The sequence below is a fragment of the Phyllopteryx taeniolatus genome, chromosome 17 (genome assembly GCF_024500385.1).
Source record: "Phyllopteryx taeniolatus isolate TA_2022b chromosome 17, UOR_Ptae_1.2, whole genome shotgun sequence".
Classification (NCBI taxonomy): Eukaryota; Metazoa; Chordata; class Actinopteri; order Syngnathiformes; family Syngnathidae; genus Phyllopteryx; species Phyllopteryx taeniolatus.
The window spans coordinates 16158716-16174995 of NC_084518.1; the positions used below are offsets into that span (position 1 = coordinate 16158716).

General features: G+C 38.2%; 2 protein-coding genes across 2 annotated transcripts; both read left to right on the forward strand.

Moving 5' to 3' along the window:
* Window positions 1-116: 116 nt before the first annotated feature.
* Window positions 117-8406, forward strand: ppp2cab (protein phosphatase 2 catalytic subunit alpha b). The gene is made up of 7 exons (XM_061751780.1): window positions 117-437; window positions 5500-5709; window positions 6278-6451; window positions 6541-6630; window positions 7231-7392; window positions 7503-7621; window positions 7763-8406. Exons 1-7 carry the CDS (start codon window positions 336-338, stop codon window positions 7833-7835), a joined length of 930 nt encoding a protein of 309 aa, XP_061607764.1. The 5' UTR covers window positions 117-335; the 3' UTR covers window positions 7836-8406.
* Window positions 8407-9123: 717 nt separating this feature from the next.
* Window positions 9124-14012, forward strand: skp1 (S-phase kinase-associated protein 1). Its single transcript, XM_061751781.1, has 6 exons — window positions 9124-9282; window positions 10196-10295; window positions 10382-10455; window positions 11426-11569; window positions 12672-12812; window positions 13521-14012. Exons 2-6 carry the CDS (start codon window positions 10199-10201, stop codon window positions 13554-13556), a joined length of 492 nt encoding a protein of 163 aa, XP_061607765.1. The 5' UTR covers window positions 9124-9282; window positions 10196-10198; the 3' UTR covers window positions 13557-14012.
* Window positions 14013-16280: the final 2268 nt, after the last annotated feature.

Here is a 16280-nt window from a genome sequence, read left to right on the forward strand (position 1 = left end):
TGCTGAAATAAACGCTAAAATACATCCACTAAGACTGTGAGAAATACTTTTACTTTCTTTTGCTTTTATTTTGATGATCAAACCCGGACGTATGTGAGACATTCGCTGTTAGGTTGGATTTACCGCTGACGTCTCCTCCTCTCCCCCTCCTCCTCATCGTGCTTTTAATTGAACCCAAGCATCGCCCCCTGGCAGCCGGGAGAGGGGGGAACGACGACGCGGAGTGTGTCGACAGATTAGCAACTGGCACTCGCTGTCGCAGTCTGCTCAACTCCGGGAGAAAGGACTAGAACATCCGACATTCCCTCCTCAAACCCTGTTTCAACATACAGAAAATGGACGAAAAGGCGTTTACAAAGGAGCTGGATCAGTGGATCGAGCAGCTCAACGAGTGCAAACAGCTCACGGAGGGACAAGTGAAGAATTTGTGCGAAAAGGTGAGTTATTTATCTTCACATCCCCCCTTGTAGTTCACTCTTGCCGCCCCTCGCCGCTGCTGCCTTCCACACGTTCTTACTTAAAATGGCGTCTTCGGTTTATATTTCACCGGGCCTTCCCCGGCTACGTGCCTCTTAATAGGGCGGCTTCATGCGGACGACTGAGCCGTCGCATGGCTGGCGTGTTTTGTGGGTGTGTGAGTCGCTGAAGAGGTAGTTATCTACGGGCGTCCTCTTGCCGGGGACCTGTGTACCTCTGTCCGCTAGATGTGACCGGCAAGTCTCGCTGGTGTTCCGACCGCATTTATGGATGAATGTGTGGCTGAAAAGTGGACATACATGCACCTTAACAGTGGCGTTAGCTGAAATGTGAAAGGGACATACTGAATAATGAAAAAGTGACCTTTAAATTTATGTATACGTGTGTGTCTTTAAACCATCAAGTAAATCTTTATCTGGCTATTTCTGAAAATGTGTACGAGGAAGCCCTTTTGGCCCCAGTGTGACGCAACAGTGGGGCTAATTAATTAGCAACGTGAAAGATTTCTCAAAAATGACAGTCTGTCAAAATGTTGAGCCTGGTTGGAATGGCCACTTAAACCCGAGTTCAACACGCCAAGAATTTTGAAAATCAGACGATGGTTCCGGGGAAATAGATTATTTTTTTTCTATGGGGTGCTTTTTAGTGAATGTTTTTGTGTGACATCGCTTATACAAAATCTGGTTTTAAAAAAGAATTAAAATTAGAGTGAAATAGTATAACTTCATTTTTCTCAACATAACTCCTCAACCCTTTGGTGTCGTCTGCTTCTCTGGGAACCCCTTTTCTGATTGGCAGACAAGTTTGAGTGAAAACCACCAATAGCGCGGAAAATATCGAGTTGGCCGAGTCCTTACAACGGAAGTGTGTTGCATATTTGCAATTTACAATTCTAATTTGGTGGCTTGGTGATGAAATGCTGCCATGATACTGTAATTAAAGCAGTAAGCGTGCTGGCTTTAAATGTGTTTGTAATGTATTGTTCAATGGTGGCTTCGTGCACAGTAAGAAATTTGGCACTTGATGGCTGCGTGAAGTCAGCAATTGCTTGAATGTGGTTGAACTTTGAACACCATCTGTCATTCACTTATTTTCTGATTGGACATGACATCACCAGTTACTATTGTAAAAAGTTTCCAAATCAAGTCTGTAAGAGCACACCTCAGTTGTTGTTTTATGAGGTTGCTCAGCATTGTATTGAACATCTTTTTTCGAGCATCGAATTGAGTGCGTGGTTTATTGAAAATATAATCAGGAAATGTTGTTTTCTTAATATGATAAAATTTTCACTTGTTTTAATGCATAATAATAGCATCGCCATTCGATGTGATGCACAGTATTTACGAGAGTTTTCATCTCAAGCGTTTTCAAAGTTTCAAAATATTGAATTTCTGGCAAAAATTTGCATATTTTAAAGGACTTAGACACAGCCCCATTTTGGATTCCGCTCTGGTCTGATCTGGTCTTGCTCTGTTGCTGGGTAGATTGCAGAGTTGTTGTCACCGCAGCGTGGGTTTGACCTTTTAAACACTGGGTTGTTGCTGAGGCAGGAGCTTGATGTTACAGGGCTGTTAAGTCATCTACAGTATATGGATGCCGCTGAGCGCTTCCATTTTGCAGTAACCCCTCTCATGCCACACTTTATGAACGGGGCCGACGATTTGGCTGACTTTTCGGGTCTAAACTGCAGCTTCACCTCGATCATCTCCAACCCCATGGATTTCAAAACTATTTCTGCTTGGCAAATAGAAGGCCGCCGTTTAGGCTTTGGAAAAAGCTATCCTGTAATGTAGCGAACGCCGTTGTAGCTGCACGCTGTCAATTCGGCAACCCACACTACATCCTCCCCGCTGTAAAAACAGTGGGTGGGTTCGATTGATCGCAGGCTGCATCGCTGTCGAAACCTTTTTGTTGCTGGAAAAGGATCAAGCGCATGACTCAGGCTAACGCAGTGAATCACAGGAGTGAGCGTCTCTGTTTTGGGATTCGTGGAGGATGAAGAGGAGGAGGATAGCAACGGGATGTTTTGGTTCAGCCTTACCGACAGTCTCCAGTCGGATGGGTATGATTGACACAGCAGCTCTTAATCAAGATCACATTTATATCCATTGACAAGGTGGTTTTTGTGTGCTGTGTTGAAGCAATTTAGGCCTGATGACAAAATGTGTGCATTTAATTCAGGCCTAATTACATGCCTTGCTGGCTGAATGAGCTATCGAGGTGGATTTTGGTGCAGTGGCATTCCAAATCAACTTTGAAGTTAATTGACATGATTGTACATACAACATAGAGTGGTAGAAAGTGGATGGAGTCAGGTTCCCCAGGCCGGCATTTACAGTAGATAACGTTTGTACCTATTAAGAGTTTTTTTTTTTTTTTTTAATCCAACATTTAACGTTTACAATGATTGCATCTGTGGTCGAACGTGAATAGAGTGAGGTTCTGAAGACTGGCTAAGTTAGCTTGCTGATAAAGTTTGTACCTTTTAGGGCAGGTGTTTTTGTTTGACTTTTATCAAAGCGTTCTTCATGACATTTGAGAGAATGACATAAGGTTTCAGGGCTTAAAGCTTTTAAAGCTCAGGTTTACCTCCACTTTATTTGTCTTGGTGGACTCAGTGTTTGTGTTGCTAAGGCAACAGTTGGGAATGGTTATTCCATTTCCTCTGTGCGATGAGCTCATGGGTGTAGCGCATGATGTCATCATTTTCAAAGTAATTTGCATGACCAGTTTTGGCAGCTAGACATGGTTTCTATTGAATTGTGACACTATTTTCACTCTTGTTTAATATTAGCAACCACTGTCAAACTAAAATAGCCCGCGCGAGGGTTAATTCAGGGGTGTCATGGCGGTCAAAAGCAGCTGGCAAATCTGCTGACTGCGGCACTTCTACCCCTCTAGTAGATGTTCAACCTCAAAGGGCCATCAGGCAGCAGCTTTGAGGGAAGTCATGGCCTGCGGTTGTAATGTTTAATTAGCCCCGGGTTGTATCCATGCTAGGACCTTTGGCCATGTAAAGCTGTCTTTTATAAGGATTATGTTAGTGGTGGGGAAAAAGCGCTGAGTTTGCTTCTCGGCACGGGAGTTTGTTTGTTGGTCCTGTGGGTTAAAATGGTAAAATAGTGGCTGTGACGGAGGTTTGATGCCTTTTTCATGGCGAATCCCAACTTAGATGGGACAAGAAAATATGTATGAACCCTGGAACTCACCTGATAGCTGCTTCAAGCCAAAATGGTCAACTTCCTGTTCAATTTCGAACATGGGTCCTTGAGACTTTTTCATGCATCCTATTGTCATAGACTTAAACAAGGACATTATTTTTTACATTAAACAGGAGTTGAGAATTTTTAAACATTTTTGTTCTTGTTTTTTTGTTTTGTATTTGATTTGGTCATTTTTTATTATTATTTTTAACCTATCCTCTGTTATTCAATGAAAAATTTGCTTTGTGCTCCATCATGAGGCATCTTGGTGTCAAGGAGCTGTTAAAATAGTGTGGGCATTTCATTTCGACAAAATTACTGCTTTTCTGCTATCTTGTGCCGTATCTCTAGCCACGTTTAGTATGTAGTGTGTGTTAAATATAGGTCAACAGTCTGCAGGGTTCTCCCATCTGGCACAGCGATGGGCCAAGTCGAGCGCTTTGTCAACATCAACTCGATGTTGACCTATTTTGACAAATGCTCTTTTCCAAAGGTCTGCTGAATTTAGTGAACTACCACGCAGAAACTTTGTCTATATCAGTAATGATCTCGTTTTATACAGTTTAGTTATCCTCTTATTAGATACACAATGGATGTTCCGAGGATGAACTAAGTTGGCGAAGAGCACTTGTCACAGTTGTGCGCTTGGTCTTGAAAGATCGGTCGCCTTAATGGTCCTCCCTAATGTCCCGACTTGTCTTGCAGGGCAAATGTGAGCGAGGCATTCCAAAACTAGTGAATGTGTTTCCTGGACCACTGCACTAATTGATTTTACAGAAACTAATACACACACATTTCTATGCAGCGGTTGTGGCAATTATGTCTGAGGCAGTGCATTTGTATTTATTTTTTTTTAAGCCATAGCTCCATTTAAAAACAAATAAATAAATAAATTTAAAAAAATAAAAAAATAAAAAATATATATATATTAAAAAAAATAAAAAATTAGGAGCTAACGATCCCACAACGTTGATCAAATTGACCTGTAGATTGCTACAAGACAGCTGCCAACTTTAATTTTCACCATAGCTTTATTTGGAAGATAAGTCACACCAGTCCTGTAGTTGGTGGTAATGTGCGTTACAAAATGGCTACCAACTGCATTTTTTTATTATTTTTTTTTAATTTATTTATTTTTTTTCTCCCCCCAACACAGCTCCATTTTCTCTTTGGTGGGTCAATGTCCCCACTTGGCCCTAAAGTGCAAAAAAAAAAATCCTTGTACCTTCATCCAGAATTCTGTCGAAATCGACTCGTTAACTAACCCACAACGTAGATGAAACGATCTGAAACTGGTGGTGGAAATGCATGTCACGAAAAGGCTGCCAACTTTATTTATTTATTTATTTATTTATTTTCTCACCAAAAGTGAAAATAAATTCCTTGTACCTTTATCCAGATCTGCTCAAAAATTTCATAAGCATAATGGCCGACGTTATTCATTAACCCATCCATCCACCCATCCGTTTTCCGTACCGCTTATCCTCACTACGGTTGCGGGCGTGCTGGAGCCTATTTCAGCCGACTCTGGCGGACTCATTCGGTCATGTTTTTGAAAAACATCTAACAAAAAATATATATAAATAAATAAATAAATAAAATCAACTAAGAAGAGTCGAGTTGCCTTGATTCAACCTTTGTGGATTACAATCGCTTGGATGACCGAGAAACTACACAGACATAAAGAAGAAAAAACATTTTTAGCAAGCACATTGGTATTTTTTATTTTTTTATATTGTGACAGTATAGTACATTAAAAATGACTAATGGCTAACTACACCATGACAAACAAACTTCTTGATCTTGTCTATTTGTTTAGGCCAAGGAGATCCTGACCAAGGAGTCCAATGTGCAGGAGGTGCGATGCCCCGTGACGGTGTGCGGCGACGTCCACGGCCAGTTCCACGATCTCATGGAGCTGTTCAAGATCGGCGGCAAATCTCCCGACACAAACTACCTGTTTATGGGCGACTACGTGGACCGGGGCTACTACTCAGTGGAGACGGTCACTTTACTTGTAGGACTTAAGGTCAGTATACCGTAGGGCTGGCAATATGGCCTTAAAATGCAATTTGTGACTTTTGTCACAAAAATATGATTTCTGATTTTAATCTATTTCTTTTCCCATTCTTATGTAAAAAGAAAATGACTGACATTATTCAAATAAACTTTTTTTTTTTCTCTTTTACCCTTCTTGGTAGGGCTGAAGCTATTGAATATTTGTAGAATCGAGTATTTTACTGATTGTCCCATTGATTAATCAAGTAAATGGATAAAGATTGATTTTGCATTATTAAACACTATTACGTGTGTGTATTTTTTTTTTATTAATTAAACTTGCTAGTCACTAAAGAGGTCGGAAAAGTGGCTGACTATAGTGAAAAAGTGGCTAATTTATCAGCACCGGCTGTGCTTTTGTAAAGTAGCTCTTCTTTGTTCGCAGCCATGTTGTTTAAGCAATGCACGTCAGCAGGAATGTGTGTTGAGCTACGGAAGCCGCAAAAAAAAAAAAAAAGTTCAATTTGTGCCTTTGTATAATGATACTTTGGTGTTTTTGTTGTCATTGATGGGATTTTGTAAACCTGCTTGTACGGTAGGTTCGTTTCCAGGAGCGCATCACCATCCTGCGCGGCAACCATGAGAGCAGACAGATCACGCAAGTGTATGGCTTCTATGACGAGTGCCTGCGCAAGTACGGCAACGCCAACGTGTGGAAGTACTTCACCGACCTGTTTGATTACCTCCCGCTCACCGCCTTGGTCGACTCTCAGGTGAAGGGTGGGCAGGAAGTAGAATTTGATGCTGAGGGGGGGGGGGGGGGGAATGTAGAAATGATACTAAAATACTGATGTTTTTGCAGATTTTCTGTCTTCACGGCGGCCTCTCACCATCCATTGACACACTGGACCATATCAGGGCGCTGGATCGGTTACAGGAAGTTCCTCATGAGGTAAAAAAAATATGTTTGGGGCATTGTTATTATAATTATCGTATATATTTTATTGTACAATATTGTTATTTTGGGGGATAGGTAACTAAGGAAAATCTGCAACTAACTGATAACTTCCCAAAAAGGGTTTATGATTGCCTACGGATGTGGTAAATCACTACTTTTCATTAGACTTTTTGGACTATGCCTGTCTAAATGAAGCTCCACCCCTCACTTAGCATAGTTCCTCGGCACAAAGATGCCACAAGATGGTGCCAAAGTAATACTTTTTTTAATTAGATGAGGCTTTAGCCTCAGCACAAAAACAGCGAATAACGGCTGTTTCTCCCAGCAAAAATCAGCAAATAACGCAAATATTCTGTACTGTATTCATTTTTACATTACTGGATCAGATAATTACTATACTAGTCATATATTGTAAATACTTATTTTAATATTGTTTTGGTTTATAGTTTTGTTTCGTTATATTTTATTGAATTTATTTACAAAATTGTCACTCCATCATGCAGTTCATTTATACATTTTGGTATATATTTTTTCTGTAATTAATAATTAAAAATTAATGTTATCCAGCCCTAATGAATCTATTCTATCTCTAAGGGTCCTATGTGCGACCTCCTGTGGTCGGACCCTGACGACCGCGGCGGCTGGGGCATCTCACCGCGGGGGGCCGGCTACACCTTCGGCCAAGACATCTCGGAGACGTTCAACCACGCCAACCGCCTCACCTTGGTGTCCCGCGCCCACCAGCTGGTCATGGAGGTGAGGCTAGAAATGCTAACGTTGGCAGTTCTGCCATTTCTCAGGATATTTGGCTAAAAATGCTGACATTAGTGTGAATGCTAACCAGACACACTTGTGCTTGCTGTTAGGGCTACAACTGGTGCCACGAGAGGAACGTGGTGACGATATTCAGCGCACCAAACTACTGCTATCGCTGCGGCAACCAGGCGGCCATCATGGAGCTGGACGACACCCTCAAATACTCCTTGTAAGTGCCATGAACACAACTTCCAATTTTTTTTGTACATATCCAGTGAAGCCTATTTATTGTTGTGGATACGTTAGAGACCATGTAATGTATATATATATTTTTAATATTATTATACCACCCCCCCCTCCCCCGCGACAGCTTGCAGTTTGACCCGGCGCCTCGCAGAGGGGAGCCCCACGTGACCCGCCGCACCCCAGACTACTTCCTGTAACCTGCTTTGAACCCCCACCCCTCTTGTACAGTCAAGTCCAGTGTTGCCATGTAATGCTGTGTCCTCCAGCAGCAGCAGCAGCACCAGCACATATTGTACATTCACACAAAGACCTATTGAAGCATTTAGCAAGAAATAATCATGTGTGCGCGTGGCTGTGGACGGACCAAACGGTGTGTGCCATAAATCATGACATTATGAATTGCTGAGGACTTGTATTATGAAATATTGCACCCAGAAGATCAATCAGTCAAGTTCACTTGATGGTTTGGACTGACAATGAGTTTAAAAAATAAATAAATATATATATAAGATGGGAGGATGATCTGTTTGCACTTTTGTAAATCTTAACTGTAACATAAAATAAGGCTGAAGAGAATATTTACATTTTTTTATGACAAAAAAAAAACAAAGCCCCAAGAACAAAGTTTTGTCTTGTTGAATGTGTGAAAGTGTGTGTGTGTGTGTGTGTGTGTGTGTGCGTGTGTGTGAGATCATCAACGCACTGAACCACAAGCTTGTATTAACTGAAACGTGAATAATAATAAACAAAGGTGGCTCCTTCATGACATGACTGTTTTACTGTCATTTTTGTGGGATACTTAATATTTCATAGCTTATTTTACCTCTGAATAATTTCATGAGTGTTTTACATTGTTAGACTTCATAAGGTAAGGAACCATGGCGAAGGTTTATAGTAAATGAACTGTAAGAAAGAGTTACTGTTTGAAATTATAGTAAATGAACTGTAAGAAAGAGTTACTGTTTGAAATATATTTTGGTGATGAATGTGTGTTTTGTTACTGCTCGTGGTAATAAAGTGACTGCACTGTATCAGCGCCTATCATCCTTGACCACATCTGAGGGCATTATGTATGAATGTTATATATTTTTTGAAAGTTAATTCAATGTATTAATACAATTCTTTGTTAATGCTAAAAAGTATTTTAATGCGTGAATGCAGTTTAAAAAAATAATTTGCCCCTATTGTAGCGAAGAAATGGTAACCCAACCATTGGAAATGACACTACTGTTCTAAATCATTGGAAATAATTCTTCTGATCTGGTGAAAGTAGTCCTTTGAAATTATTTAAGAACAAAGTTCACAACAAGCGTTGTTGCCACCCGGAACCTATTAACGAACCCCCCTCATAACCATACATTTTCCCATTTATTTTATTATTGTGAATTCCTTTCTGCGAAATTGTAACTAATATCGTAGTTAAAAATAAACGCTTATTATTCATAATTACATACGAACATTTGTCATATTTTAAAAAATTAACAGCGTGCGTTTGGTCCCTCCCCTCCACAGACAGCGTTACTGACAAAGCAAGCGTCATAGTAGCATACTTCAATAAAGCGTCAACGACTCCTCCATTTTCCCACTAAAACTGACAACAGAGGATAGAATTCCAACTGCGGGTTTGGAATTAACATAATCACGGTACGTATTAACTCTTCCACAGTTAGCTGCATACGAATTGGGCTCGAATGTCGTCCTTTTTTTTTTTTTTAAACTCCCTATCCGCGGGGACGTCCTACTTTGCGATTGCAAAGAGGCCCTTGGCGACTTAGCTTTGAATGCTAGCCTATGCCAAGCTCTTCTATTTATGACGTTTGCGTGTAATATTCTTTACAGTGAGCAACACCAATGTGTCAAACCTGAGCTTTTCATGTTCATATTTACGTATAGTTGAATGTATCGCTGCGGCACAAAAGCCGGTACGCGGTTAGCAACACCAACGCTGGATCATGCTAAATGGTCGTTGGCTGCGAGGCGCTTATCGTTGATATTCTTCAAGGAAGACTCCAAAATGTTAAGTTATAATGAAGTTGGTTTCTTGTTTTATTGCTAAACGACGTCTTAACAACATAACAGAGTGGTCCTTCCTCGCCCTTTTGTGAGAAAAATTGACATCATGTCACAGTGGATAACGTGAGCTAACTATTGCTTCTTGTAGGTGAGTCTAATGTCTAGTCCACTTCATGGACAAAAAAAAAAATAATATATATATATGTATATATATAGTAACAAACCAAAATAAAAAAAAAATAGATTCATTTATTTAAGTGTGTGTGAGACAAAAAAAACCTCAAAAGGACAAAAAATATACGGTAAAGTTTTAGTTTGACTGAAAAAAAAAAAGATTACTTGGATTAAAAAAATAAAAAAAAACCCTACATAAGTTTATGGGACAAGATTGTTGCCGTGTCTAGCCAGCTAACTGAAAATAGTTTTTTTTTTCGCACAAATATGTCGTGTCTAGGCAGCTAACTGAAATAGTTTGTTTTTTTCACACAAATATGTCACTGTTGATAGATTTATGTCTTTGTATTTTTTTCTTTTTTCTTTTCAGAAAATGCCCACAATAAAGTTACAGAGCTCGGATGGGGAAATCTTTGAGGTAGACGTGGAAATCGCTAAACAGTCTGTTACCATCAAAACCATGTTAGAAGGTAACCAGATTTATTTTCAATACCTCAACTCATCATTTAAGTGACGGTTGGAGTGTAATGTCTTAACTGCACCTCTGAATTGACAGATTTGGGGATGGACGATGAAGGAGACGATGACCCAGTGCCGCTTCCTAACGTCAACGCAGCCATTCTTAAGAAGGTAATGTGTCAAGATCATTTAAAAAAATATATATATATAATGTAGTAGTTTTAAAAAGAATTATGTATTTGAATGAGTTTTCTTTTTAATTTAAAATATTAAAGTAAAAACATTAAAAATAATGGAAATAAAAAATATATTTTCACTTATACTGTATTTAATGTTTTTAACCCAGCATGTTTTATGTAATTTTAATTGTACTTGTATTTTTTGTATTTTATAATTTGTGTTTTTGTATTTTTAATTGTATTTTTACTTATAACTGTCATTTTATTTTAATTAATTGGTATTATTTAAGTTTATTTTATTTTTATTTAACCTTTATTTATCCAGATAAGGCAATTGAGAACAATAGTACAAACAAATGTAGTTATACATTTAACTTTTTATTTTCATAAATTTTTATTGATTCATTTTATTGCTCCTTTTTCTATTTTCATTGTTTTTACTTTTATCTTTAAATTCTAATTGTTTCATTTTCATTTTTGTATTTTTTTATTTAAACTTGCTTTTATTTTAATATAGTGTTAATAGTTTTTAACATTTTATTTGTACTAATTGTATATTGTTTTCTTATTTTATTTCACTTTTGAATTTTAACATTAATTTACAATATATGTTTTGTATATGAATTCATTTGCTTTTTATTTTATTTTCATTTATTTTAGTTTTTTAACTTAAATGATTTAATTGAAATTAATTTGTATTGTATCGTGATGTAGACAGATAATCTTCAGACAGTCGTGGCAGAAAAGTGTGATGATAACCACAGAACAGGAAGCGGAACTCAACCGTGACGTGGGATAGCTACTATGAATATTTTCAAAATACACAAATGAGTTTTGACAGAGCTGGCAATGCCAGGGTGTTGGATGTCTTCAAAGACTTGCGCAGTATTACTGTAATTTGGTTAAATTTTTACGATGGCCACGGATTTGACCCGGGAACGGATTGCGTGTGCTTGCGTCAGGTGATCCAGTGGTGCACCCACCACAAGGACGACCCGCCTCCCCCCGAGGACGACGAGAACAAGGAGAAGAGGACTGATGACATCCCCGTGTGGGACCAGGAGTTCCTCAAAGTGGACCAAGGGACCCTGTTCGAACTCATCCTTGTAAGCAACAACAGGTGGTCATGTGACCGCACGGTAGCCCGCTCATTGGTCAGTCAGCGTGTGTACAAAGTAACACAAGCGTTTGGAATGGAAGTTGTTGGCAAATCAAAGATTCCTCTGTGGAGGACTGCCGCCAAGTGAAACAGGAATGAGCTTTTTATAAACATCCAAATTGCTAAATTTGGATTTGGATTGCTAAATAATATAATAATAAATGTTGCAATTCTGTTGGAGGGCCAAGTTTCATTTTAAGCTACATGAGAACATTTAACAAACAAAAAAGCACAAGTCCACAATTGGGAGTGTAGAGTTGAGTTCACTCAAGATTTCTTTTTCAAAGTAACAAAAGATGTTTATTTTAGTTTTGGATAAACATACAGGATAGCAGGAAACGTTCCAAACTAAGAGTACATATTTTTAGTTGTTTTTCAGATAAATTATTCTTATTTTGTGTAAAAAAAAAAAAAAAGGTTTTTTAACAAAATTATACCATCGTACAAAATGTATTAAAAAATGGTAACAATAACACTTAGGGAAACAAAATCTGCACTACAGCGGGAACAAGAAGTGTGAACCGTGATATAGAGGGGGGGGGATTACTTTATCTTGAATACATTTATGTAAAAAAAAAAATGTTGGGCAAAAAAACATACACATGGGATTTTTAAGTTGTTTTAAATATGGTAAGTAAAAAAATGTACCTAGAGAAAAAAAAGCATTAAATTTGATTGCCACAAAAATCTTAAATGTTTAAGGAGTTATTTTTTTTTAAATGTTGGACAAAAAATCTTTTAAAAAATATTTTTCTTAAAAATATATTTTTTCTTTAGAGAAAATTGTGACATCACATTTTTTTTGTAAATCTGAAAAAAAAATTCATTTCCGACACAATAATAAAGAGATAATTGTCACTCAGTAGCACACAGACCTCCACTAAGGCCAGTGATCATGTCTGGCTAACTTTTTGTTTGAAATATTCTTATTTCCAATTATTATTATTATTATTATTTTTATTGTGCCTTGGCAGATGTTGACTCTTTAGCACTCGCCATATACACGTTCAACTTCCGTAGCTGTTTGTAATATATTGCTGCTGTGTCAGGCTGCCAACTACTTGGACATCAAGGGTCTGCTGGACGTGACGTGCAAGACGGTGGCCAACATGATCAAAGGCAAAACCCCCGAGGAGATCCGGAAGACCTTCAACATCAAGAACGACTTCACGGAGGAGGAGGAGGCCCAGGTAAGCAAACGCAAAGATACACAATACACACAAACCTTGAGGTGAAAACAAAAATGGAGCAATGAGGTACTGTAATGCCCTCGCATGCGGGCAAGGATCACTAGAGTCTCCGTTTATAGAACGGGACGGTCAAACGCATGAATGTAAAATGAGAGGACTCGCAAGCAGCTGCTGTAGGCCACGACTCACGCCCCCATGCTCACGCAGAATAACCGGCCACCCTAACTAAAGATCTTGACATCACTCAGTAGGCCACACCCCTTAAAGGCACAGCAAATACAACAGTATGTACAGTAATTACACTATAAAACTGGTTCAATGCGTTACAATCTGTTTTAATACTATAGTGTTATTTTTCTTAAAAACGTGACAAAAAAGCTTTTTGGTGTAGCAACGGATTAATTGCATTTCAACCACAGGTTCCAGGTACCACTGTATTTGTATTAGTGCAATTTTCACAATTGCATACAAATGCCACAAGATGAAGCAAACCATTCTTTTATCTAAGGAAAACTCCTCCACTCACTTCAGCATAGTTCCTTGGTGCTAAGTTGCCACAAGAGGGTACCACTGTAAAACAAAAAAAAGTAAAACAAACTATTCAGTTAAACAATGAATAGGGGATTTTTTTAGCAAATAACTTAGGATAGGTTGCAGAAAATATTTTTTTGCGAATTCACTTGTGGGATTGTTTATCACCCCCTGCAGGTCCGCAAAGAGAACCAGTGGTGCGAAGAGAAGTAGTGCATCCCGCCAACAACAACAACACACACACACACACACACACACACACACTGAATTGAAATGTGTCCGCTTTATTGCTTGCACTGGTCTTGTTCATACTTTAATATTGACTTTATAGCTTACTTCCAAATAATAGAGTACAGTGCACCTCCCCTCTCCTTCTCCAGTCTGTGTATAAAACTAGCATGAGATTTTTAACGCACGTGTCATTATTTAAATAAACAAGACCCTGTCCCTTTCTTTCCCTTGTAGTCATCGAAAGAGAGATTTTGATGACTTTTCCCCCCTTGTGTTGGGATGACTTTATTTTCCTTTTTTTTTTTTTTTTTACTAGACATGTTTGTTGTCTCTTAGGTTGCGAAATTAAAAAAAAGGCTTGGGAAGGGGAATAATGTTTTTAAGGTGGGTTTCAACGTGCACCAATGATGGAAGGAGAAAATAAAATGTTTCAAAAGAGTTTGTTGTTTTTTTTTGTGTCACAAGTCTTCCCAAAGGGCAATGGGTTTTTTTTTTATTTTTTTTTTTATGAAAGCTTGTATAAAAAGATATTTGGTGGCATCTTTTTGTAATAAAGAATAAAAGCAATACAGAAAAAATGGGGGGGAAAAAATCAACCTATTTTTTAATGCCCTTTAACATGTTCACAATAGATATAAATCCCTTTAAAGTATAACAATTCTATTTAAATGTGTGTGTATATATACAGTGGGTATGAAAAGTTTTCAGACCCCCTTCAATTTTTCACTGTTATATTGCAGCCATTTGTTAAAATCATTTAAGTTAATTTTTTTCCTCAATGTACACACAGCACCCCATATTGACAGAAAAAAAACGGAATTGTTGACATTTTTGCTGAATTATTAAAAAAGAAAAACACTGACACTCATATTTAACTCTGGTGGTGTCCATTTCTTCTGATCATCCTTAAAATGGTTCTACACCTTCATTGGAGTACAGTTGTGATTGTACTTGATTATGAAAGCCACATTGTCCTTAACTCTTAAGTGGCATGTGTGGAGAAAACCAGGCACTGCTCATCACCTGTCCAATACAGTCCCAATAGTGAAGCATGGTGGTGGCAGCATCATGTTGTGGGTGTTTTCCAGCTACAGGGACAGGGAGATTGGTTGCAATCGAAGACAACATGAATGCGGCTAAGTACAGGGATATCCTGGATGAAAACCATCTCCGGAGTGCTCAGAACCTCAGACTGGGCCGAAGGTTCACCTTCAAAAAAGACAATGACCCTAAGCACACAGCTAAAATACAGAAGGAGTGGCTTCAGAACAACTCTGTGACTGTTTTTGAATGGCCCAACCAGAGCCCTGACTCAAAAGAGTGCTTCTGCTAAATACTGAGCAAAGGGTCTGAATACTTATGGTTGTGTGATATTTCAGTTTTTCTTTTTTAACAAATCTTCAATAATTTCAACAAATCCAACAATTTTTTTTCTGTCAATATGGGGTGGGGGAGTGCAGTCTGTACATTGTGGAAAAAAATGAACTTAAATGGCTGTAATATAAAAAGATTTTTTTTTTAATTTAAGGGGGTCTGAATCCTTTCCGTACCTTCTGTGTGTGGGTGTGTTTGTATATACTGTATATGTCCAGCTTCCAGTATTATTCATATTTTTTATTGTCCAATCATATTTTAGTTTTCCTGTGTGTTGCCATGTCAATGTAATCTCCCCTGGGCCTTCAAAGTCCCAATCACTGATTGAGGACCAACATGCACCATGAACAGTGGCTGGCTTTTGTTAACCAATCAGATGTCATTCAGCACACGCACGTCACTTTTGGCCTTCGCCCCAGGTTTCGCTCGCTGCATTTTCCGATTCGTTGAATTTCCCGTCCTCTGATTGGTTGATCGTTGTCCTGCCCCCAACGCAATGGGTTCATTGAGTGTCTCGCAGGTGTCAAGACAAATGCTTATCGAACATGATCAAAAATTCATTTTCAAAGTTGACTTTTCAAGAAAAAGTGGACGTTTTGAGGGCAGGGCGGCTGGCTTCTTTGAACCCGGAAAAGGGTTTATTCCCTTCACTTTATTTGCATCACTCCGAGAGCAGCAATAACTTGCTAGTTGTGACTGCTAGCTACAGGTAGCTCTGGCAACCCAAAACAACTCTGAGGGGCAAAGGATTATGGAGGTTGTCTATAAATAATACGCATATTTGGTGAGTACGATGTATTTTATTTAAAGTATTTATGCGTTTGTCATGTTATTAGACGATAGAACTAATATATTGTAGTGTAGAGGTTTGTAATTTTTTTGGGAGGTGATGTTGGAAGATAAAGGTTCAAATATATGTTTCTTGCTTTTGTAATAATGGTAGAGACATCAGGGGTCACCAACCTTGATGAAACGCTGAGAGCTACTTCTTGGGTACGAATAAATGCGAAGGGCTACAAGTTTGATACGCACTTCTGAAATAACATGACTTAAAATGTTATTCATAATTAATTATCTTCATTTATGTAAAGACACAGATGTGGTTAATAATGTAATAAATATCAATATGCACTTTATTTCTATAAATCTCTGCCATTGTTTAAATTTTTTTATATATATATATATATATACTCTATTATATATATATAAAATATATGTATGTTTGCTCTATCAGACCGATTTTCTATCGTATATTTTTTTAGATGAAAAATCCATTCTATTAAAATTGAAAGATTTGAGATTATTTGTAAGTTTTTTTAGGGCACACAGAAA

What these genes read in the sequence shown, in the direction of transcription:
- ppp2cab (XM_061751780.1), top strand. Translation starts at nt 336, where the DNA reads ATGGACGAAAAGGCGTTTACAAAGGAGCTGGATCAGTGGATCGAGCAG. An exon ending in CTTTACTTGTAGGACTTAAG is followed by an intron (nt 5,710 to 6,277) that starts GTCAGTATACCG and finishes CTTGTACGGTAG; the next exon opens with GTTCGTTTCCAGGAGCGCAT. An exon ending in CCGCCTTGGTCGACTCTCAG is followed by an intron (nt 6,452 to 6,540) that starts GTGAAGGGTGGG and finishes ATGTTTTTGCAG; the next exon opens with ATTTTCTGTCTTCACGGCGG.
- skp1 (XM_061751781.1), top strand. Translation starts at nt 10,199, where the DNA reads ATGCCCACAATAAAGTTACAGAGCTCGGATGGGGAAATCTTTGAGGTA. An exon ending in CATCAAAACCATGTTAGAAG is followed by an intron (nt 10,296 to 10,381) that starts GTAACCAGATTT and finishes CTGAATTGACAG; the next exon opens with ATTTGGGGATGGACGATGAA. An exon ending in CCCTGTTCGAACTCATCCTT is followed by an intron (nt 11,570 to 12,671) that starts GTAAGCAACAAC and finishes CTGCTGTGTCAG; the next exon opens with GCTGCCAACTACTTGGACAT.